This window comes from Lissotriton vulgaris, chromosome 7, assembly GCF_964263255.1.
Source record: "Lissotriton vulgaris chromosome 7, aLisVul1.2, whole genome shotgun sequence".
Classification (NCBI taxonomy): Eukaryota; Metazoa; Chordata; class Amphibia; order Caudata; family Salamandridae; genus Lissotriton; species Lissotriton vulgaris.
In genome coordinates, this window is record NC_141695.1 from 807,642,802 (window position 1) to 807,668,787 (window position 25,986).

The 25,986-nt window shown below is 45.2% G+C and overlaps 1 protein-coding gene across 1 annotated transcript in view; it reads left to right on the forward strand.

Annotated features, from left to right (window-relative positions):
* CYTH1 (cytohesin 1) overlaps window positions 1-25,986 on the forward strand; it is a 635,562-nt gene that overhangs the window by 419,668 nt on the left and 189,908 nt on the right. Inside the window, exons 8-9 of the mRNA XM_086931079.1 lie at window positions 10,215-10,291; window positions 20,844-20,915. Coding sequence (XP_086787205.1) covers window positions 10,215-10,291; window positions 20,844-20,915 — 149 coding nt within the window. The remainder of the gene's footprint in view (window positions 1-10,214; window positions 10,292-20,843; window positions 20,916-25,986) is intronic.

Genomic DNA, 25,986 nt, shown 5'->3' on the forward strand with positions numbered 1-25,986 from the left:
CTCAACATGACACTAAAGTATACTCAACATGCTCGTAGTTTAGACAAAGGGCCTAATTTAGATCTGTCCTGATGGAGATACCGTCCGTCTAATTTAGAAATCAAAACTGAACTGACGTTTCTAAAGCATATGCAGGAGATCGTCAGCAGTTCCTGTCAGTGCTGTTAACAGTTTGGTGCAGGGCTCCGTCAACATGACCGAGCCCTGCACCAAACCGTTTTATTTTTAATTTTCAAAATGAAAATCCTAAAGGGGTTAAAAAAAAAATTTCCCTCACCATGGGACTCTTCTGCCATTGCGAGGGAAGCATTTAACAGTTTTCTCTGCTTCCTACCATCAAGATTTTTGTGCCAGTGACTGGCAGTGAAAACCGACCTCAAATTCCACCCATCTTAATTAGGTAGGCAGAATTAAAGGCCTGTGTCAGACAGCCCTTACTACATAGGGCCCTCAGAGGGGTTTAATCACAGCAGATATAGAGTAGTCGCTACCGTGATTAAACCTAAGTTCTGCCTGCTTTTACATTTGGCAATGTGTGTTTATCTTGGTAGTATATATACACCGTCCTTGTGATGGACTATACATGCCGCCAAGATATAAATAGGGCCCATAGTCTAAGATGTCCTATGAGGATGAGGCCAGAGAAATCCACTAAATAACTAGTATTGGAAAAAGTACTAATGATAATGTTAGTGGGTTCCTGTTTTAAAATTATTTTTAAAACTGCTATTGTAAATTACAAGGATCCCTAAGTCAACTATTCAAACCATCTTATTCTAGGAAATTTACAAACACTGGAGAATTGTAGTAACAGGTAAGTAGCATTTTCGTTACCTGCTTTGTCCCATGTATGCCGCAAATCCTGCTCTCATAGGATATTTTTGATATTTTGTTCCAAGTGTGCTGGATAGCCCCCTCCTCTGTTGGGATGTTTCTTTCATCTGTCTTTTAGGGGTGGCGCATTCTCTGTTCTGGTAGTATAGTTCCACAGTCATGCTTCGCCACGCTTTTACCCTGCTCTGTTAAGACATCCTGATGATACTCGGGCATGCTGCATACCCTTTTCTTTTAGGCTATTTTCTCTGCCGGAATGTCTCCATTCTCACGTGTGCTTTAAACTTTTCTCTGTTACACCATTTTCACTAGCAGTGCTGAAACATGCTTGTAACCCCGCCACAGTAACATTTTGGCACTTTCGAGGCTCAGAAGTGTAACATACCATGCTCCATAAGAATATTCTCACTATATGTCAAGGTGACTTGGTGCATACTTCATTATTTCAGGATATTCTCATCATTCGTATTCTGGCATTTTGCATACCCTACTCAGTTTATTAGTCTACTCCATCTGTTTGGGCCTGTGGGTGCTGCATTTACTTGTTATGAACTACTTTTACACTATTTGAGCTGAGGTGTGCGGTATACCGTATTTTGTTAAGGTCCTCATGACATGCACTTTATGCACTGCTCTATTAGAATAGTCTCACTGCTGGTCCTGAGTATCCTGCAAACCCTACTCCATTAAGATTTTGCACATTTCTAGGTTGGTGCATGTGGCAATCTCTGCTCTGTTAATCCCACTTCCCTTCCTCAGATGTGCTGCATACCCTACTTTGTTAATATATTGCCTTTCTAAGAGCCTGGAGTGTGGCCTGTGCGGCTGCTCTTATAGGATATTCCAAGTGCACTGCCTGATTCCTTTGTTTTATTTTTTTTTTCTCCCTTGTTTATATGTTCCCATGATTTATGGCTCTTCCCTTCCTCCCCCACACCTCAGGAGGTACGTAAACCTGCGCTCTGCTGCCCCTGCTCTCTTGTACTTGGCTGCCTGCCTAACATTTTCCTGTGGGTGCTTTGCGGTTCCATGCCTCACTCCCACTCTGTATGCTGATTTGTGCTGTTTTTTGCTGGTGCTTAAAATCAATGCACAGTCCCTAGGGAAGTGTACATGGGAGCATCTTTTGAAGTCATGTGTGATTGTCGGATGGTGTTTGGGATTTGGAAGTGGTTATGTGTGTCAAGCACACTATGGAAACCTGATGCGGAAACAGTGGGAGATAGTAATTATGAGGGGTTTTAGAGGCCTTCTCTAATGTGCCAGGAGCCAGCGGCAGTCCAGAATAATATTATGTTCCCACTAGTGTTTGGACACAACTAAGCATTAAACACCCTGTCCCATTGTATTACATCGAGCACCTCATTTATGTCCCCTCTCTCCCTTCTTCCTCATCCTTCAAATATGGTTGTTTCTAGAATTCTGGGCAGCTCCTTACTGTTTTAAGACAAAGCATTCACCTGGAGGAAAGGTCAGCCTGCGAAATTATCCCTCAGCTGTTGTGGAATCTGAGCAAGGCAATCTGCTATATCTGACGAAGGTGCAGATCAAGAACAAGAGCTATAGAGAGGAACTATGTGGGTGTTAACACCAGTCCATGAGGCATAGAACAGAGAGAGGAAATTTAGGGACTGTAATCCCAGGATACAGCAAGAAAATCTCTTGCCTGGTTCCCAATGACTAAGAGGCAGATATAATTGTACCTTTGCAAATAAAATAAATCTTTGTATTATCTTAAGGTAGAAGGGTTAAAACTATGGTAAACCAGCAAATAATTCAGGGAAAAGTTTAGGAAGCCTTATTACATTTTAAGCAGATTAGGGTATTCTTTGGTGACTGCTAACCATGGTGCATCCAATACAAAGGAAAAAAAACGAGACATTTAATTATTTAGTGCATACATTACCATGCACTAAATTTGGCCAAACAGCAGAGACAAAGTAAGAGCAAGTTTTATACTATATTTCATTTTTTTGTTGGAATTTCATCTATAATTTTATCAAATCATAATTTACAAAACAGTGCTCAACATAAGTGGCCTTTTCAAAGGAGAATGATGATGCAAGGCCATTGCTAGAGAGGCAAATTTGATTCTATCCAGTTGGTCCGCATTCTTGACCACTAATCCAGATGAGGGTGTTGCAAGAAGGAGATAAATTGGTAAATTTTCAGTTCCCCTCAAAGTAGTGCTGGAGTTTGTTTTATAAAAGCCATAATACTTTTCAGTTCAACTTTGGTGTACATTCTGAGGCTTTCCTATTGCAAATGGATTGCTGTTTTGTATTTTTAGGCTGCTGGTATTTAATCAGCAATGTACTTGGCCCTCTGTAGTGGGTCCAGTTGTGCAGGCATGCCCAACTGGCAGGTTGCACTAGTGCCAAATTTTTGCTGGATGAACGGTAGGATGCACTTAATTACTTTTATTGTCTTGTGGAAGGAGATGGCCTTGCTGATCAAAGCTGTTAGCACAGAGATTTACCGGCTTTGGTACTGTGTATGTGAGTGCATATACCTGACCAAGCCACACTTTCTAGGCAGATGCACACTTTGTTAGCTGATTTGTGTGGACTGGAACTTGCTTTGATTGTGCTCTGCAGATTTGTGACATGGAGCCACTGCTATATCTATGGTTTGGGTTTTATCTGCTTTCTCCTTTTTCTTCTTTTTCTTTGGCTGATAAAGACTGTTTCACATTATTCAGGATTACAGATGAAGTACCACAAGCAGGTCGCATCAGTTGGTCTATTATTTTATGTATAGGTATCTGGATTAGGTCTCACAAAGTGTCTGGGGCGTAGGATGGGTGTGGGTTAGAAGAGTGGTAGGCACAGTAATGAGAACATCCTGGAAACCAGGCATGGTACCAAGCACTCTATCAGTCTGTGAAAAAAAGCAGGACACACTATACCGCATGAAAGTCGCCTACATTGGGGAAAGAAAATAGCAAATCCAAAAAGTCTTAAGAAGTTGAGAAGGCTGTCACACACAACCATCCTTCTTCTGATACCTGGTAAATTGTTCTGGCTGAATTTTATTTTTACGGTCCATGGAATGGTCTTCTGAGACTGCACCTTCCTTTGCTCCAAGATCCAGTTACATCATTGAGTTGGGATCATTTTTTTGTGTTGGTGTGGTCTCAGGAAAGGTTTCAGCTCACTGTTACACTGTGGGTTCAGATATGTTTCAACTGGGCGCATTAGTATGAAAAGTTGTTCCAGGAGCTGGGAACGTCTCCATCCATTGGACCTTTTTTGGAGGCCAGGTCTTCACTGTTCTCTTGACATTGAGAGAATCAACATTGTGTATCTCAAGTCCTCCTGCTGCTGGCGCCCATGAAGTCAGCCACAGTCTGACGAAACTTGCTACTGACTCGTCAAGTTTCAGCCCTGATACTGGATAGCACAGTATTACATAGGCTTGATATAGGTTTACAACTCACCAGTTTGCACATGCCATTGGAAGAAACCCAGGAGTTGCAAATGTATGGCACCTATCTCTGTCCTTCTTCACCAAATGAGTATACAACACTGCCTTCCACTTTTTACCAGATCTTGACGTTTCTCTTCATCACTCCTCCCCTGCCATATTTCGATTTAGCCTAGCTTGGACTCTTCCGCAGCTTTCGTTGTCTGCCTCAGGCAAATCATTTCGATACGAGTCATCTTTGACTGTAACCTTCTTTGGAAAGTTTGGATCGCTGGAGGATGAAGCAGCATATTCGCCGTCTACAGATTTGGATTACAGGGACTATGAGAATGAGTTCCAACTTATCATTGCTTCTGATATGGTATTCCTTCTTTGATGAATAAAGTACCAAGCAGAGTTTCAGAGATGTAGCAATTACCACATGTGCACCTCAGATATCGACTGTTTCTTTGCTCTGTCATTCTAGTAAAGATAACACATTATTCCTTTTGCTCCCAACTCTAGTGTAGACAATTCCTGCTCTTGTACTAGTACTCTGGGCACAAAATGTCATATTTGCCACTCTTGTTTTGGAGATGCAGATAAAAAGGACAACACTCCTAATGTAAGGTACTTTTTGTTCCACACAAAAGCCCTGCAGGCACTGTCATTTATAACAAGAATGGCAAACAGGGAAGCAAATTACTGAGATGCCCTCATACTCAATAAATAAAACACAAAATCTCCTTTATTACGACAGATGGGTTTGCAACAGGATAATCGTCACTCTCTAGATACCAAATATTGTGCTTGGTCTCCCATTTGCTAAATGTTCAAGTAGAGCAAAGCCAATGACTAATGTTTAACTGTAAAAGTTAACAGGAACCATAGTAAGCTATGATATAAGCTAATGTGACATATGTACATCCTCCTCGCAGCACAGCTGTCCTAATGTTGTCCCCTGCTTAGATAAGTTGATTGTTGAGGAAAACACTTATTCTCCCAACCGTCTCTTTTTGTGTCATACAGATGTGTGGCCCGGATATGCTCATTTTACTGAACATGCTGATCAATAGTGTGTAGCTAGTGCCAGGCTCCTGAACTAACTAGAGGGAACAAGGAAAACCTATGCATTGGGCAAGAAGGATTGAAAGGACACTGACAATTGGGCAAGGAGCTCAACAGTCTCATTAACTGATGATGGCATGTCCATACATTTTAAATCAGTTTTCAACATGTTTCAGTGTAAATTGGGTGAAGCAAATCATCGCTTTCTTCAGGATATGAACACCTGAATTGCTACTTGCGGAACATAGAATGGTGTCATGGTCTCCACTGAAGCTTAAGAACAGATTTTCTTGAAAAGAGGCTTACTCGTTTTCTTGCTATTTAATATTAACTCTGCTGAGAGTGGGACTGTATATTCGCTGGTTAATTTGTTGTAATTTATAAGGTATTCTTCACAGGTTAGTGCTCATCCAAATCGGCCACAGACCTGTCCTTACTTTAGCTGCTGTATTATAGCCAAAACAGAAACTGAGGACTCCACAATAGTAGATATTTATAAGACCTACTAAGCAATTATGGGAAGCCCAATGAATTGACTCAGTGAATCATGTCCTGCCTCAGCAAGACTACCACATGTCATCAGACTGGCCTGTTAAATTTGTTTACCTGGTAAGGCCTACTAACATGTAGCACTCGAGCCTTGTTCCATCATTTCTCATGCACAGCCTTTTCATGGCTGTTTGATATATAGAATTGATTTCGTGTAAAGTAACGTTCTCATGTGCCGTTCCAAGAGCAAAGTATTTCAGCAAGCTACAAGACATCTGTGGCTCTGAATAATATACTAATTTCCACTGTGACAAGGTGACACTCTAGGCACATCACTCATTCATTGGAAAGGTTTTAGATAAATTTCACTTAAAGGAGATTTAACTTGCATTCCATTAGTTCACGCCTTCACTCTTGCTTGCTCAGGAGGTGTTAAATAACATCATTGTCCAGCGTTCAGTTCACTTCTATCTGTACTCAATCAGAGATACCTCGGTTTATAACCAGCTTGTCATAAGATACAGTGAACCTGACTTAGAAAAGGCTACTTCACAGACTATTATTGCCAGATTGGTTCCATACTGTGTATTTCAAAGCTACTCCTTATAAGGGCAATCGCCAAGCTTATATGTCCCTACACATTCCACCAGTCGGGCCGGAGCTGTGGCCAAGGAAGATGGAATGCAGGTACACTGCCCACCCCACTTGAATTCTGCATTCCTTCTGCTCTTGATGCTTCATCCAGTGGTTCTGTGGTGATGCAGATCATATCTATGCCTGTTTGCTTAGTTTGTTGATCGTCCTATCCAGTATTTACCCTCCACTGCCTCTTTGTTCTTCCCGTGGAATGCACTCCAGTTACTGAATTTCTGCCTTTGTATCCTTGCTGACATGTGTACTACCAACCACAAAGCTCTTTATTGATAGCTATGAGATATGGTTTCAAGGCCATTATGTGATCGTCTTTCATTTGTCTACCTGTCACCTTTGTAAAATCAGCTGAAAATGTGGTTATCCTTGACGTAGACCAGAGTATCAGCTACCAAACCAGTGCAGACACAAAAGCAAGTTTTCTCCTCCTGAAAAAAGCATGAAGTTGTATTATAGCTACGAACTTAATCATAGTCTTTCTGTTCTCTCCCGTTCTTAATCCTTGGGTATCCTGCCACACAAATGCAGAAACTATTAACTATATGGGTGCTGTTTTTCTGTCCTCTTCAAAAGGATCTATCTCTGTTATTGTTCTTACTGATTGTCGAAAGATAGGCAAGGGGGTGCTGGGAATTAAAGAGCCAAAGCCTAATACTAATGAATGACAAAAAAGATAACTTTATCCGACTATTATGCCTAGTTTCTTACCTCTTCTGTGACTGGAATACATGGACGAACAGAATCTGAAGTTTTTGGAATAGATGTTGCATTATAACCAGTTTGTGGTATTTATTCATCGCTCTCTGTCCTCCTTTCCTATTACCAGAGAGCATGGTAAGTTGTTCTTTATGAGTCAACTTATCAAAATCTGCCAAAGGACAAACCTTGTGGACTTTGTAGTTCTAGGACACGGGCTTTGGGTTGATGTGAAATCCTCTTGGGGTGGTAATGGAAAAGCACACTGCTGGGATCAAAAGGCCACCTTTAGTATCATGACACAGGACAAGCTTTAAGTGGAGAAATCTGTGAGATGTGTAATACAAAGACAATTAACACGTGTCTGAGAAGAAAACATGAAGGACTGTAAAATAAGAGCAGACACATGAGACTGCCAAAAAGAGACGTGACTATTGTAATAACAATGCATAAGAGTGAAATCACAGAAACTATTGGACTGTAATGGCATGGCAGATGGTAGGAACTAAGTGGACAACCTCTATAGAATGTACATGCAGAACCCATTAGAAAGAAAAACCTTGTGAAGGCTGCAATTCCAGATCCCAGACAGAGACCAAGAGAGGATAACATTGGCACTCCAATATCAGGCCACAGGTATAGGAATGGTTTTGGGAAGTAATAAGTACTGGATACCTGGGCACAGGAATGGTACTTTGAGAGGAACATACTTGTAAAATAACAAAGCACATGAGTGGGTCCGATAGCTGGAAATTTGAATAACAATATAACAAATGTGTATTAAGGTTACCAGCCTCCATTCATAGCCTTCCATATCTCTCGTGTCCTCCCTTTCTTATTCTTTCGCTCCACACCTCAGTCTATCTCTCTGTGCTCCCTGGTGGATGGATTGATAATGAGTTCCAACTTTGTGATCTGCGCAAGGCATTTGAAATGGGATGAATCCAGGGTTACTTCTTTTAGCTCACTGTGAAGTAGTTGAAAAACAAAAGAGATGCACCAGGGATTTCTCCACTCGGAGTATGTGGGGCTTAGCCTGCAGCAATTGTGTTACTTTTTGGAGCAGTACAATGATGTAAGCCTGAAATGGGGTAGTACTCTGAGTCTGCCGTGAACGTAGTAAATGCTTCTAAGTGAAATATGATTGTTCCAGGATTTACCACCTTGAGCATATTACATGGTGCTTAATCTGCAGTCTTTTGCGACAGTATGTGGTGCTTGGTTTACATTGGGATAGAGAGGGGCTACTTCCTTGAGGACAATACAAGGCTGTTAGCTACTATAGGATGGATTGGGTTTACATCTTTGGGGATGGTGTAACATGTTGGCTTACAATGGAATTTGTCAGGGACTTCTCAGAAAATATAAAACTTATTCATCCTTGTTGCTTAATTACAGATACTTCCTTGGGGACTGTACACATGCTCCCAGCTTCTCAAACCCATTTGCTGCTTCCTTATTTTGTGGTTGTTTGTTCTCTTATTGCGGGCACCACCCAGGGTATCCGAATTCCATTTCCTCCATTATGCCAGCTGCATTTGTCCTTTTGCTTTATTGGGGTGTTTGTGATGCTTCTTCTGTTAATGCATCCATGCCCACATTCGACATGTCTGACAAAAGCTGTGCTGAATAAAACCTTTCAATATCTACTAAACGTTTGTCTCCCACATGGACACAGTGATCTAGCTAAGCATGGTTGCATGCAACTTGGCTTTTATATTTTCAGTTCTCTTTTGTGGATGCTGACTGGGCTGTACATCTTCTGTGTGTTGGGAATGCTTGATGCTTGCCTTGCTGCTGTCAGTGTTGTGTTTACTCTGTGCGTGAGGGATGTGTCCACTGCTGTTATCTGTGCTGTTTTTATTTTTAAAGGGCACTTGCATTGCTCCTGCCTAGTCTGTATATGTTCTGTGCATTTGTGAAATTGCTGTGCTGTTGTATGTGATCTACCTGTACTAAATGTGGAGGAATCTGCCTCTGTGTTGTGTGTTTTATGGGAAAGGGAAGTTTACACTTCTTCTACTAATGTTGTTCTGTTTAAATATGAGTGAGGAAAACGTGAACTGCTGCGGCCTTTTGGGGTGAAAAGGGGTTGATATGCTGGTGTATGAGGCATGCACTGCTGCATTGTGAAGTGTAAATTAGGAAATTAGGGCAATCTGTTTCAGTGCATTACCCTTTAGCTGTGGATTGAGTGCGTCCCAAGCCCTCATAAGGCCCCTAATTGAGGAGACTGCATTGCATGTCTGAGAGGGATAATGCTGGTGCCAGAAAGGGATTTCTTGACTACCAAAAAAGACACTTGAAATATCCGTAAATACTACTGGTTATTTAACATTTTCCTCCTTTCCAAAATAAATAAGCCTTATGCCAGCCCCACATATCCTTGTAATTTGTCTACCGTGTTGGAGATAAGCACAGTGACAGTACAGGGTGGAATCTGTTTCCCTCTAGCTCCTAAAACTGGACTTATTAAGTCTTTTTTCACTGGCATCATCTGTTGCCGAATGTAACCCCATATATGAAGTTCCCTATGGTAAAATTGTGAAGGTGTTAAGAGAAAGATGCCCCTGAGTGCCTAAGAATCTCTTTCCACCAACCATTAGACGCTTCTTGCTCTCCATAATCCCCTGTGTTTTCTCAGTATATTCTTTCACGCTTTCCCTTGAATTGGATCCATGGCAGCTGCTTTTCTAAATCAGAACAATTCTCTTCCTCCTTCCCCACGTTTTGCCACTCTGTCGCCAGCTCACAGTCATTCTCCCACTTCTGTTTCCTCTCCTACTTCCACCCTGGTTTCAGGGGATGCCTGGCTTTTGGACAGTCCGACCTGCTTGTTCGACACTGGTTCTTGCATTGCTTTGAGCATTAAGCTTTGTATGTTTTTATGTTTTTCAATCTGACTTTTATCTGTACAATAATTGTAAACTTGTAGTTTTCCCGTGCCATGCTTTTAATCCTTGAGGCCTCCTCTTTTTCTGGACTCTCCTCTAGTAATTAACACTTCCTGCTTTGTGTCTGTGCTTTGCTTTGTTGCCTTTTTGTCGAACGTCCGTCTCTTCACTTTACAGGTGGACGTGTCAAGACTTGGAAGAGACGCTGGTTTATTCTGACCGACAACTGTCTTTACTACTTTGAATACACCACGGTAAGTACACAGTAATTTTGATATTGGGAAGGGAGGCACTGCAGGGACTGCCCAATGGCCATTACAGATGTCCTAGAATAGGTCTCACCGTGGTTCAAAAATCTTCTGGGCTTCTACAAAGTGTAATAGTGCACATTTATATGAGGAGTTGAGGTTTGAGTATAGCCTGTTGACCTTTTTGGGCTAACAATGCAGCGACATGTGGCACTGCGAAAAATAGTACTGTTTACCTCAATTCACATTCAGAAATTTAAATGTGACCACGCTAGAGCTGGGTATAACTGACATTACCAATTTGAGGCACTTTAATGTAGCTGATGGCAGGAGTATCTATGCATCAGTATTCACTTGAATTACTGTTGTGGATGTCCTGCTGGGTTTGTCCTGAACAAAATGCATGTTATTTCCTATAATTACTTTGGAACCACAAAACCATAAGTGCCACCACCTTCATACTGGTGTGATGTCACAACTGACCGCAAAAGTGCCCTTCACATATGTGGACAACGAGACCCATGTGCATGCTCACTGCAGACTCTACTCTTCTATATTTTACTATTTTTCACTCTGCCTACACATCCCAGTGCAGGTAGAGGTAGATGGTAAATATATATATATATATATATATATATATATATATATATATATATATATATATATATATATATATATATATATATATATATATGAACCTACTCACTAGTAGTAGTTTCACTAGTGAAACTGGGCATCAGCTTGTGAAGGGATGTTCATCATGCAATGTTTACTGAACATGGACCTCCAAAGAAACGTGATGCTAAAAATCAATTGAGGGTGACTTTGCTCTCATTAAACACACCAGATACTCCTAAAGAAAGAAGACAAATTCTAGAGATGCGATAGACTAATCAGTGAACAATAAAGTTACTTGAGGCATATTTCATTGAAAAGGCAGTACAAGTTTGTCAGAAGGCGCTCCAGGATCTCCCAAGTATATTTTAAACATTTTCCAACATTCAGAGTGTGCAGGTTTGCCCCAGTATTGGAACTTTCATAGATTCCCATGCGTTTGTATCATTCCCCGTTGTCGGAATGGGAGTCTCGGTAACAAAAATACCTTGCAGTAGGAGCAAAAGAGAAAGAAAAAGGCCTAGGCCTCATTCCCTTTTGTAGCATATCCGCCTCTTTTTGTAAAATAGACCAAACTAAGCATCAGCCAATCAGAAGAGCCTCGTCCCCTAGAAGCCTCCTGAAGGAGCCTCAGATTTGCTACTGCACGTTGTGCTTAGGGAGTCTCCTTTGAGCTCTGCTCAATCTTCTACTCTTATGAGGTTTTTCTTCAGTTCTTTCTTCAGGATTGTTGGCTGTTCCTCCCAGAATGTCTGACAAGGAGAAGAAGGCCCTTTTCAAGTCATGTTCCACCTGTGGCAAGAAAATGCTGTATGTAGAGGACAGGCTTAAGGACTGTATATATTGCCTGTACCCGGATCATAAGGCTGCGGACTGCAAGATCTGCCGCAGCTTTTCTACTAAGACCCTCCGGGACTGTTAGGGTCGGCTCCTCACTTGGCTCCAGAAATTGAAGTCTAGAAAAGACACGGTGTCCAGCGACAGTGAGGACTCCTCTTCAGCTTCATTTTCTAGAAGGTCAGTCAAAAGGGTTAGGGTTTCCCCTTCACCTTCTGTGGAGCGTCCAGTGAAGGCCTCGAAAAGACCCCCCCGTGAGTCTGAGAGCCAAAGTCCTGTGAAATCTCCTCACCACGGTGTAAAGGAGAGGGAGGGACCATCTACGCCATCCACTGTGATGAAGACTGCCCCAGCCTTCAAAAAGCCATCTTCTCGGTCATCTGAGAAGTCAGACAAAAGTTCCAAGTCGTCGACGACGCTGCAGAAGGCTCCGTCGACGAAGGCGTCGAAGTCCAAGGTTAAAGTGGTGCAGTCGATGGGCTTGTCGACGGTACGGTCGACGTCGACAGGATTGTCGGTGTCTATGGGATCGTTGACGGTGGTGGCAGCGACGTCGACGGGAACATCGACGATACTGTCGTCGACGGAGAAAATTACTATTTCTTTGAAAATAATTACTCCGGACATGATGTCTCCAAGGAGGGTTACCCCCTTGCCTCCCGCTTTGTTGTTAGAAGAGGAAGATGAGGATTCTGATAATGATGATCAGGACTCGTTTGGGTATGCGAACAGTCCATCCCAACTGCTTGTTAAATGTCAGGAGACAGATTCGGAGGGAGAGTTTCTTCAGGAGTGTTCATATCAACATTCTTCTCAACCGCAGTGGTTCACAGGCCAAGAGATGAAATCTGTTCCTACTTCTTTCTTGCAAGATCTCCATAACATGTTGCAGGATTACAAATCAAGGTGCTCTCAGCCTGCTGCTATTCTGGCTACTCAAGCCTTGCCTACCCCTACAACCCCACTGATGATCTCTCCAGAATTGCCAACTCAGGTGGTCTCTCAGCCACAGACACCTGCTCCACATGTACCTTCAACACTACCTGACATACAGGATGATTCCTCGGATGAGGATCAGAATCTCGGTGACAGGCCTAATCTGGGTTTAGAATGGGATGAGTACGTAATCCCGGACCCGGCGTCACCATGTCCAGACCCTGCGGATTCCCCTCCGGTGGATATCGGGGGGGTTTCATAAGTTAATGGAAAGGGCATCTAGCAGATTCCAGCTGCATATGTCTTCTGTTGCCACTGAGTGTTTTCTCTATGACTTTAAAGAGCCATATAAAAAGGTTACCAAATCTATCTATTGTACAACATGTATGGGATGAAGGTCTTAAGGCTATGAAGAACCCGGCTACGGTGGTCCCTGTCCTACCGCACCTGGAAAAGAAATATAAGGCGCCTGAGGATGGTCCGGTGTCTTTGACTGGGCACCCAAAACCAGACTCTGTGATTTCATAGGCGGCACAGAGGAAGTCCCGCAACCTTCGGTTCCTTTGACTACCCCCCCTGATAAAGAGGGCAGGAGACTAGATAACGCTGGAAAAAGATTCTCTTCAATGGCTAGTATTCTGGTAAGGGCAGCTAATGCCTTGGCGATACTGGGCAGGCATGATCGCCGTTTATGGTGTGACCTTTCACCTTATTTAGATCAACTTCCCCAAGAAGCGGAAGGTGACACGAAGAAGATACTACAGGAAGGGGAAGCAACATCAGCAGAGGTAATCGATTGTGCCATGGACATTGCCACAACAGCTTTTCGCTCACTAGCTGGGGCAGCGGTTCTACGTCGCCAAGGATGGCTCAGAGCGACTTGGTTCAGGCCGGAGGTCCAGAATAAAATCTTGGACCTTCCTTTCTATGGAGAGGCATTGTTTGGAAAACACATAGATAATACCCTCCAAGATATTAAGAAGGATACAGAGACGGTTAGGTCTCTTGGTACGCTTCAATACCGGAAGGCTCCTTTCAGGGGTGCCAGGGGCAGGAGTACCACATACAGAGGCTCATACCAGCAGCAGCGGTACTCGTCATATGGATCAGGGTCACAACAGTATCGCCAGCCCTATCATCAGAAACTGGGTCAAACCTCGACTTTCTCAAGATCAAATACCAGAGAGAAACAGAACCACCAGGGATGTGATACGTCCAAGAGGCAATAGCGGCGTTCTGACTCTTCCTGCTGTGCCCAACTCCAGGAAAGCATCTGTAGGAGGCAGGGTATCACAATACCTCCTCAACTGGTCTCAGATAACATCAGACCGTTGGGTGCTCAACATAATTCGAAACGGTCATACCTTGGAATTCACTCAAATCCCACCTTCTAAGCCCCCTGCTGCCATTCCATCGAAACATCTGCGTCTCTTGAAGCTTGAAGTTCATCAGATGCTACTGAAGGGAGTTGTGGAGCTGGTTCCCTCATCTCAAAGAGGGAAAGGGTTTTATCCCAGGTTCTTCCTGGTGAAGAAGACGCTGGAGAAATGGCGCCCTATTTTAGACCTCAGGGAGCTAAACACCAATCTCATTTCCCAATCCTTTCGAATGGTTTCCCTTCAGGATGTCTTACATCTCATCAATCCAGGGGATTTCATGACCACTCTCGATCTAGATGATGCGTATTTTTACTTTCCCATTCACCCAGCACACAGGAGGTTTCTACGATTTACAGTAGCCAAGAGCCACTTTCAATTCAGGGTTTTACCCTTCGGGCTTCGCTCTGCTCCAAGAAACTTTACCAAGGTGCTGGCACCGGTGGCAGCTTTCCTGCGGAGACATCACTTTCAGGTCTTCCCTTACCTGGACGATTGGTTGCTGAAGGCACTGTCCAGGGAGGCTGCGAGGGAAGCGGTCAACGCATGTACGAACCTATTCCAGAATTTGGGTCTTACTCTCAACAAGGGAAAATAATCTCTGATTCCGTCCAGGACAGCGCGTTTCCTGGGTGCCATCTTGGACTCAAATCTCAACAAGGCTTTCCCATCCTTAGAAAGGCAGGAAAAACTGCGAGCCATGGCACTGCTCTTGAGAAAAAGGTGTCTTTCAGTACGCCGTTACAAATCCCTTCTGGGGTGATCTCCTCATGCATCCCTCTAATACCTCACTGCAGATTGCTGATGCGGCCTCTTCAAGAGCAGCTAGACAAACAGTGGAATCAAATTCACGGTTCATTCGACGACAAGGTGACGATAACTTTTGCAATGAAAAGAGCGGCCTTGTGGTGGACAAGACAGGAAAACCTTTCCCAAGGTCTATCCTTCGTAGGGAATCCGTCTCCTCAAGTGGTGACAATGGATGCGTCACTGGACGTCTGAGGTGCGGTGCTTCAGGATCTTCATGTCAGTGGGCATTGGTTGCCCCAGCACCGTCTTCTTCACATCAACCTCCTAGAACTCAGGGCTATCAAGCTGGCACTTCAAGTATTTCTTCCTCTGCTGCAGGGGTCGAAGGTTCTCATCCGAACGGACAACAACACGGCCATGCACTACATAAACAAGGAAGGGGGTACCAGATCTCTTCCGTTGTCTCAGGAAGCCCAGAAGATTTGGGAGTGGGCCATTCTGCATGGAATAACGCTACAGGCAGAACATCTACCAGGAATTCTAAACTAAAAGGCGGACAGGCTCAGCAGGCTATCTTCCGTCAGTCACGAATGGGAGCTGAACCAGGTGGTCTTGGAGGAGGTTTTCCAACGATGGGGCAAACCCTCAATAGATTGATTTGCCACCCCGGCCAACAAGAAATGCCGGTTTTACGCAAGCAGGCTTCACCATCGAGGGTCGTTGGGGAATGCGCTTTCGATAGCTTGGTCAAAAGAATTTGTGTACGCCTTTCCCCCCATTCCAGTGATCCCCAGGCTTCTCAGGAAGATCAAAGCGGAACCGTGCAAGATGATCTTGATAGCCCCTGCGTGGCCACAACAGTTCTGGTTCACGGAACTTCACCTTCTGTCTCTCGTCCCTCCTCTTCCTTTGTGGACGATTCCGGACCTTCTCACGATGTCCTGCGTGCAGATTTGGCATCCGGATTGTTAGATCTGGGGGTCTCTAATTGGCAGAGGTAAGTACCTTAGAGTAGGGACCCTTGCTTCTAGTCAGGGTGAAGGAATACACACAGTAGATAACCCCTGCTCACCCTCTAGGTAGCTTGGCTCGAGCAGACAGGCTTATCCCCAAGGCAATGTGTATAATAAATGCACTTAACACAAAACAATGATCCCCAATCCACCACAAACTGAGACCACACAGGTAAGTATATTTATAGAAATATAACTATCTAGTTGCAGCAATAAAAATCAACAGTACACTATGGTTGCTTCTTTAGTAGAAGGTTGCACTTAATCTTGATGGTTGCATTAATGTTAGGAAGTTCTTACTCTTAAAAACGAATCAGTCTCAGTGTCACTTTAAATCAGTAGGGAAAATACTATCACTGATCTATATACTTCAGTCAGCTCTTCAAATTATTAGCCAACGCAATATCTGGAGGTTATTACCCTGTTCCCCTCGCTGCCGTGTTTACTCTAGGAGCCTCGGCGTGGGCGGAGCCTTCATCGACAGCCCCGGCCGGTCCCGACTGCTCTCCCGCCCGCTCTCGACAATCCAACGAGCGGCGGGGAGATCGAGCAGCACTCTTTTGGAGGGTCAACGGGCCAGGGGCTGTGAACTCACACGTGGCTCCCTCGGCGAGATCGGGTCCCGGAGAGGACTCGACGTTGGATCCCCCGCTGGTCGCGGCTCTCAATGGTGGTGACGCCGTGGGCCAATCCGGTCGCGGCGTTCTCGGCAAGCCTCCACACCCACCCAGGAATCAGCCAATGGCAGTGCGGCTCCCGGGGCAGGCCCTTGATGACGCTAACGCCGGCAACCACTCACCACCCGGCTTCAGCGATGACGCGTCGGCGCTCGGGCCAATCCCGTCGCGGCGTTAGTGAGGGGGCTTGGCTCTCACCTCCAATCAGAGAGCAGCGGGCTCGCTCTTGGCTTCGATGGTACCGGCACTTGGCGGCACAGGGTTTCTGGGGGCGTAGGTCGCAATAGACCGCCCTCACGATCACAGATCTTCTTTGGGCCACAACCCACGAGCAGAGACACCACGATCTCCCAGACCTCGTGGAATGCGTGCCGATGAGCACACCGATCTCGGCCCCAGGCCCGCAGTTAAAACTCACACACCCAAACAATCTGCAGCACGATCTTCACAGCGTTTTCAGTTGCAATGGAACCTTTTGACCCTGGGTTCCAGGACAGGAGGCCAGCTCTTCTCAGGCCCTTGGAGATTCAGTTAAAAGACACAGCACACAGCAAAGTCTCTGTAGTTCAAGCAAGCAGGGGCACAGCACACAGCAAAGTCCCTCTTCTCCTCAGCTTCAGTTGGTCAGCAGAACAGGTCAGCCCTTAGAGCACACAGCAAGGCAATCTTCCTTCAATTCTCCAGCGGTCCTTCTTCCAGAAGAGGTTCCTCTTGATTGTAGAATCTAATTTTCTGTTGTCAGGGGTCCTTCTCTTATACCCCTAAAAGTCTTTGAAGTCTTTGTGCAAGTGGGCCCTGAACCCGGTCCAAACCAGTTCTGGGTGTTGCTGGAGCCCTTGGGCTTCCTAGCTTCCTTCTTTCTTTCAGTGTGAGGGACAGAGGTGACAGTCGCCCAGCGGGAGGTGGAGCCAGCATTGTGGTCAGGCAGGCACAGCCCTATTCACTCCCAGGTGCTATCTCCTCCCACTTCCCTGGCAGCAGATGCATCATTTCAACCACGGGCTGAATCAGACAACCTCCTGGGGGCTCTGCAGCCCCTGTCACCCTCAAACCAGACAGTCAATCCACAAGCAGGCCCAGGCACACAGAAAGAACAGCCACTTTCTAAAAGTACTATTCTCAAACACAGAATTTAAAAACAACCTTTCCTAAAAGATGTGTTATTAAATTATGAGTTCAGGGATATCAATCACTTATGTCCCATCTTGTTCCTATGGGAAGATAGGCTGGTATCCATTGGGACCAGCCTCCCCCATGTTAGTCTATGGAGCAAGATAACCTTGCAGCAGTGAGCACACAAAATGGCTGCTGCTCACTACCAGAGCATGTTACCTGCACTAGTACATGCTCTACCTTACCCATACACTGCACCCTGCCCAGGGGGGTACCTTGAGCCTTCCATAGGGGTGACTGATGTGCACAGACAGGGAAGGGTTAGGCCCAGCCAGTGGGGACACTGGCCAGGCGGACATGGCAGTCCACTGACTGCACACGGGCACTGCGCTGGCAGGCCTGAGCAACCATTTTAGGGCTACTTATGTGGGTGGCGCAATCTGCGCTGCAGGCCCACTAGTAGCATCGGTTATCACCAGCCCTGGCACACACAGTGCACTTTACTAGGGACTTCATGGTGATACAAATATGCCAATCAGGTATACCCAATCAATATGACAATTTACATAGGGAGCACTTACAATCTGGAACTGATCAGCAGTGGCAGAGTGTCCAAAGCATCTAAACCAGCAAAAACGAAATCCAGCACAGCATCAAAAATACAGGAAGCAGAGGCAAAAAGATGGGGGAAAACCACGCCAAGGGTGTCAGGTCTAACACGGATCCACACTCATTACACCTGACTGCATGGCTCCTGAGCAGCGAGAATTTATGAACCTTCCCATCTTGAATGAAGTGAGAGAGGTTTTGTCTCAAGCTAGAGCTCCTTCTACAAATAAAACTTACCATTTTAAATGGAAGAGATTTTGCATTTGGTGCAGGAAGGAAAGTGTTGACCCCTTCACGTCTCAATCACATCAACTTCTACCTTATCTCTTGTCTTTGGCTAAGACAGGATTGACTCATTCATTCATAAAAGTTCACCTGGCAGCGATCTCTTGCTACAGACGCTCTGCATCTGGACCTTCTCTTTGGTCTTCAAGAATAATTAAACAGTTTCTCAAGGGCTTATTCAGCGTCTTCCCCCGATGAGGCCTCTGCCTCCCACTTGGCATTTGAATTTGGCCCTCCAACAGCTCATGAAAGATCCCTTCGAACCTATTCATCGGGCAGACATGAAATTTCTTTTGTGGAAAGTCTCTCCTCTTCTTGCCCTCACATCAGCAAGACGCATTGGGGAATTGCAGGCTCTCACAATTCAGGAACCTTTTCTCCAGTTCAAAAGAAATACCATGATTTTAAGAACGAATCCAAAGTTCATACCTAAAGTGCCTTCGTACCTTCACTTAAACGAACCTGTGATTCTCAAGTCTTTCTTTCCTCAACCTTCAACTCCAGCGGAGAGGTCACTCCATTCTCTGGATGTGCAGCGGTGCTTGCAATTTTATCTGGATCGCACCAAAAGTCTTCCCAGTTATTCATTGCTTTTGGTGGTCCGCGCAAAGGCCTTCCACTTTCGAAGCAAAGTATTGCAAGATGGATCTCCAGTGCCATTCTATATTGCCATACAACAGCGGGTAAACCACTGGACAGCAGGACCATGGCACACTCCACAAGATCTGTGGCTTCATCTACAGCTCTCTTTGCCGGAGTGCACATCAGAGACATTTGCAGAGCTGCAACTTGGAGCAGCGTACACACCTTTACGAAGCATTACTGCTTGGAAACCTTGACACAGGAAGACACTGCTGTGGGCGAGGCAGTCCTGAGGAACCTCTTCCACTGATTGGTGAGCTTTCCTTACTATCCCTCCTTCCTATTTCTGCACATTTTGTATCTAATGTTGCTACTTTCTAATGTGTATTCTAATGTGTATTTACTTCTTCTCTTATGAGAGTATGCAGACTGAGATGTTTTTGTATTTACGCCACAGAATGTGCTTTATTGCTACTGCTAGCTACTCTGATACAAAAGCATGGGAATCTATGAAAGTTAATACTGGGGCAAGAAAACAAGTTACTTACCTGTAACTTCGGTTCCCCAGTATTGGTAACTTTCATCTGCCCACCCTCCTCCCCGAGGAAAGCTCAGCCTTCAGCAGATGTGGTTACTGGTACACAACGGCTATGAAAATCTGAGGCTCTGAGGTTCCTTCAGGAAGGTTCTAAGGGATGAGGCTCCTCTGATCGGCTGATGATTAGTTTAATCTCTTTCACAAAAAGAGGCAGATATGCTACAAAAGGGAATGAGGCCTAGGCCTTTTTCTTTCTCTTTTGTACCTACTGCTATGTTATTTTTGTTACCGAGACTCCTATTCCGACGACGGGGAATGATACAAAAGCATGGGAATCTATAAAAGTTACCAATACTGGGGAACCAAAGTTACAGGTAAGTAACTTGTTTTCTTACTCAACATCAGAGTCAAGTTTCAGCAGAAATTAAAGAACCACAATCTCCTGTTTGGCAGTTCTTTATTAAGATTATCACACATGCAATGACTGTGTGAGCACAAACCTAAACATTGCTTTACAAATTACAGAAATTTCCATGACAGAATATATTAACAGCAAAAGATTTTTGCACCTGTCCAAGAAATCCTCTTCACAATATAAAATTGATTCACTAAATACAATAAGAACGGGAGGGAGGGAGCAGGCGGGGTTAAAATGACTTGGAAAGGGGTGGTCAGAGAGTGCTGAAGACAGAGTCTGGAAAGCAGACATAATCTTACAGTGACCTATAAAGCAATCATCAGTGTTTAGGCATGGCTCTTGGAGGATGTATTGTCAGCACTGTAATCAATATCAATGAAACTTAAAGGTCAGTGAAAAGAGAACAGCAGGGCAAAAGTCACATCCCTTGACGTATACAGTCTTCATCACAATCCACCCTTCATCCTGCCTGAAAGCATCTATAGATTGTAGATCTCATCTAATATTAACCAGTTGACAATGCACAATACACCTTGTGCACCATGCTATACTCACTCAACACTCCAGTTACATTCTCGCCTCCTGTGCCCAAAAAAATTTAAGAAGTGTCAAAGCCTACGTGCATTGCCCACTAAGGGAGAAGTTACAGTACATCTTGTAACCCGAAAGCCTTCTTAAAAGAAAAACAATTTACAAACCTCGAATTCCAGCTCTAGATGTCTGTAGTATGCAGAACATGTGAATCTACCACACTGCATGCTACAAACAGATACATATCGATTTCAATGTTGTATTTCTTTTCCTTGTAGGACAAGGAGCCCCGCGGAATTATACCCTTGGAAAACCTGAGTATCCGAGAGGTGGAAGATGCAAAAAAGCCAGTGAGTCAATATCTATGGGGGAGAGTGCGAGCAAACTAGGCAACTTTGATAAGTTTCAAAAATTTATGGAACACTGATTTGTGAATTTCTGGTACTAGGGTAAATCTTCAGGGGGAGGGGGTGGAAGGAGCGTGGGGTGTCACTTCCTCACCTTGAAGAGGTACATTTTCAGATTTCTAGCCTTAAAGTTGTGTTTCACCTATGATCAGCCTCCCCTTGCTACACATGATGGAGCAGTGATCCTTAACAATCCGGTGCAGAGAAACCTTTAACATTTAAAACTTTACTACTCTCCCTTTATGCCATAAGAGCATAGTTTTTTACTTGACTGTTCCAAATTGGGTACTTTGGTGTTCATAGACATCCAATGGTGAATCCCTTTCCAGTGACCGGGAAGAAGGAGAGGAAGGGAAATACTGATGGTCCGTGTTTAGCAGAGCTTCTGTGTTTTATGATAGTGAGGAGGGATATGGAGAGGACGAGATGGACAAAAGTACACCTCATCACTCCTGGTATTTGTGAGGGAAAGTTATATTTAAAGCCTCCAGAATGTGTGCACTGGATTCAGCCGAGAGCTGCATGCAGTGGGTAATTTGTGCACCCGGGAGGTGGATGGCTTAGTCTTTCCTGGTGCCAGACAGTAGGGACGTGGGAGGTGACTGGCCTGTGCGATCGGGCAGGCGCCTGCTGGCCAAACGTGTAGGTCACGTAACTTTTTGAGAAGTCATTAGTTAGTTGGTCGGCCCTAGTGGCCAAATGATAGTTACCACACATCTGTTCTAGTATCTCCATGTTTGGAGGTAATATGGAAAAGCACCAGTTCAACTTTATATTGGATGTTTACATGGGTGCAAAAATGGGGTGGGTAGGGGATGAATGCACACCATGAGGTACCCACCTTAGGGCGCGAAGAGATCACGGACACCGGCCGACTGGAACCCCACACAATGCCTTACAGAGGCACGTAGAGCCAGGTGGAGCACCGGTTACCACCAGACAATGGCTAATGACAGAGCAGAAGTGCTATGCATGGTGACCTGGAATGTTAAGGGCCTCAATGCATACACCAAACGCTATAGGTCACAGACTTATCTCCACAGACATGTTATACATGTTGCCATGCTGTAGGAGACACACCTCACTGAGGAGGAGGCATGCAAACTAAAGAAAAATACGGGCGGAGACATACTCCTCGACTTAATTCTCCTATGCATGGGGGTGCTCCTGTGGCTGGTCCCTGGTGTAAACCTTTACAGCATCACTTTATACATTGGAAGGTGGAGGGCAGCTATGTGCTCCTCTGCTGTCTGCTGTACGGCAAAGAGGTATGTTTCCTGAACTCCTGTGCGCCCAACACAGACGGCAGGTAGTTATATTGGGTTCTGCTGGATCTATTACTCCTGTACATGAATGTCCCACTTATTTGGGGGGAGGTGGGGTGTCGATAACTGCGTACTGGATGGACAGCAGTTTGGACAGGAGTCCCTCTAGGCAGGGCACTAAACCAGGGATGACATTGGCATTGACTGAAGTAATAGCCATACTCGGTTGTATTAACATCTGGTGCACTCTATATCCCATCCTTGCGCAAAACTTTGTCACTCACCCACCCGCAACACATATAGCAGGTTGAACCATACATTAGTGACTCACACCCTGGGCCCCCAAGTGTAAGCTGCACAGTATTTAAATAGATTCCTCTCGGATCATGCTCCTCTACTGGTAAAATGTGTGGGACGTGGAGGGCACACAGTACCGCCCTTGTGGCAACTGCCCTCAAAAGGCACTGAAGGTCCAGCCCTTCTGAACGGGTGTTAGACAGATAGTGGAGGACTACCTGAGGCATAATTTTGGATTGACACAGGTGAATGAGTGGGAGGGGCTGAAGGCAGTGATGAGGGGGGAATGTATGTTAAAAACCTATGGTATTAAGAAAGATCTGGCATCTGAACTGAAAAAGAAAGACCACTCAGGCTGAACTACAGTCTCAAAGTGGGGCTGAAAGGCCCATATCAAAATGTCTCCTTGTGTTATGCCGAGAGATTGCCGATTCGTGGGACGCCCTCAATAATTATACTACATGTAACTATAGACCGAGGCTGCATGCAAAGGGAGACAGGTCGAGCCAAATGCTGGTGTGGCTTCCGAAACAGCAAGCCCCACACATTGATTTTATCCTTTTAAAAAGCATGCAGGAATTAATAGAGAACTTTCTGCTTACCTGGCAACTCTCTACACAAGACTGCCGAACACTGAGCATGGGGGAACGAGGGCTTTCTGGTAGACCTTCATCTATGACAATCACCACGGCAGGTAAGGAGGGATTGGAAGCTGTGCCCACACAAGAAGTGCTGGTTACAATTAAAGGCCTAGCCATGGAGAAGATGCCAAGAAGTGATGGCTTTCCCCCTGAAGTCTACCAGGCATATGCAGACATCCTTTCGGACTGCCTCCTAGAAATGAACTTTGAGGCGATGCGTGGCGGCAGTCTCCCTGTCACTATGTAGGAAGCTATCGTTGTGATAGTACCTAAGCCAGATAAGGACCGGATGGCAGTGGCCTCATACAGACCTCTTTCCATGTTAAATGGAGGCACAAGAGTTTCTGGCTAGGGTTCTTGCGAACCGTCTTCTCCAAGATGAGGACATTAGTACATGAGGACCAATGTGGGTTTATCCCAGGGAGGAACTCCATGATGAATCTGTAGCGCCAGCCACGTCCTCCGTTCTGTGAGGTATGCCACAGGGGCCGGGGGCTGGTGGCATTAGACTTTGAGAAGGCATTTGATTGCCTGAGCTGGGACTACATGTTTGAGGTCCTAGCCAGGTTGGTATTTGGGCCCCAAATTCTGAAATGGATACAACTGCTGTATACCGAGCTGATGGGGAGGCTCCACACAGGTGGACAGCTCTTGTCGCTGTGGTCTATAGTTGCCTTTGGCTCTGGCCATGAGACTGCACAGGGTGCTGCAGCCCTGGGGATTGAGGATAGAGGACGTGACATATGTCTCCATGTACGCGGATGACACTCTGGTATACCTAGCATGACCAGTGGAATCTCTGCCATTTCTATTCCACAAACTGGCTGCATTTGAAAAAGTCTCCAGGCTCCGTATTCATAGGCAGAAGAAGGCCCTACATCCATGTGCAGCCCTAACTGACACCCCTTCAAAGGCTAAGCTGGGAATCCCATATGAACACACTGCATTCCGTTACCTTGGGATATGGGTGAGGGATAAACTTGAGTGATCTCATCGGCTCAATATGGAGAAGATACTGCAGGGACTCAGATCTTCCTTTGACTTCTGCACCATATACAGACGGGTGGCACTTGCCAAAAATGGTCCTGCCCCCAAGATGCCTTATATGTATTCCAAAACACACTTTATACTGTTCCAATCTCGTTCATTCAGGAACTGGATACATTGTTAACCTCCTAAGTGTGGGCTGGAGGACTAAACAGGGTCTGTGTTGAGTTACCAAAGCTGAGAAGGGGGTAAACTCTGCCTGCTGGACCTAGAGCTCTACTATATGGCTTCACAGCTGCAACACGCAGTGCAGTGGTGTGTGAGTGAGCTCAACTGGGAAATGTGTCTCCTGCGTGGTCTGGTAGGGAAGGAGGCCCTCCCCGTCTGTCTGATACAGACGGGAGATGGGCTGCTGGAGTTACGGTGGTGGTGGCACAGGTTGCAGCAGTATGGGACAGGATGCTTAGGCATCTACTTGAAGATCAGTTCCGCTGGACTGGTTGAGACCGTACCGAAAAATCAGGCATTATGACACTGAATGAGTGGACGGCAGGCTGTTTCCTCCTACTGAGGAGCCTATACCCGGAAGAGACGTTAATCACATTTGAAGAGGCCAGGGAAGCATTTTGGGTCACGGCGAGGCAGTTTCTGCAATTTGCAAAGTGAGCGCATACGTAGAGGGAGATCTGGACAAACTTCCCGAATATAACACCAATGTCCCAGACGTTGGCGATACTGCTGGAGGGGGCATAAGACGACTAATTGCCATAATATATCGGAATTTTACAGAGGATTGCCCAATTTACACTGTTCAAAGCGCGATAGGCGTGGGACATGGACATGCACAGCCCCCTAACTGATGTGGAATGCGCATCTGCCTGTGTACAAGTACAGGAAATCGCCAGTGACACCCGGTTGAAACTTACTTCCATTACAGTTGATAGTCTGAGTGCTCTAAATGTCACGAACCAAGCACCATGTTCATCCGCATGTCCTGGAAGTGCAGGATAGTGTTGAGTTACTGGGAAGAAGTGACTGGAAAACTGATGCAAGTGACTGGAATATATATATTCAGTGGATGGTGAGGTACTGTTTGCTGGGAATTATTCCTATGCCCAAAAAAGGGTGATGCAATACAGATTTACGAAGCTGTATACTCTTGCTGGTGAAGAGATGGGTGGCAATACGTTGGGTGACCATAACGGACCTACAGTGGACAAATGGCAGCAAGACCTGTTGAAGTGGGCACTGGTGGAAGAGGTCCACCGTAAGCAGATACGGATGGATGACCAGGTTGAGGAAGACCTTGAGCTGACATGTTGCACCGTCTAGTCGGTGGCCTTGACAGAACTAATTCAGATGTATAGTCTTGGGTTAGGCGGTCACAAGGGGAGCATTGGATATCTTAACCCTTGGGGTTTGAAAGGAATGGGCTGAGACGGCAGGAGGGTGCAACTGAACACAATGGTGAGTGAAGTCACTTAATCTTGAGGGAGGGTACCTGGGTGTGTGGGGGTGCGGGGCTAGGGGGTCGGATTATTATTTACAGGTGTTTTTGTTTCTACTGTAGGACTGGTATCTGCTGATCCGGGATAGGACGGATAGATGTGGAATTGTCAGGGCAAAACGTTGTTGGTTGTTTTCGATAGCACTGCTATCCAATTTGTGCCATCAGTAATGAAGGTTGTCTGTAACTGATAGCAATATATGTATTTCTGAAACCAGAATAAATAGAGTTTAAAAAAAAAACACTGACACAGAAAGATGCATCTTGAATACAGGAAGTCCTCCTCAACTGTGGATTAATTGGTAATGGCTTGAAGA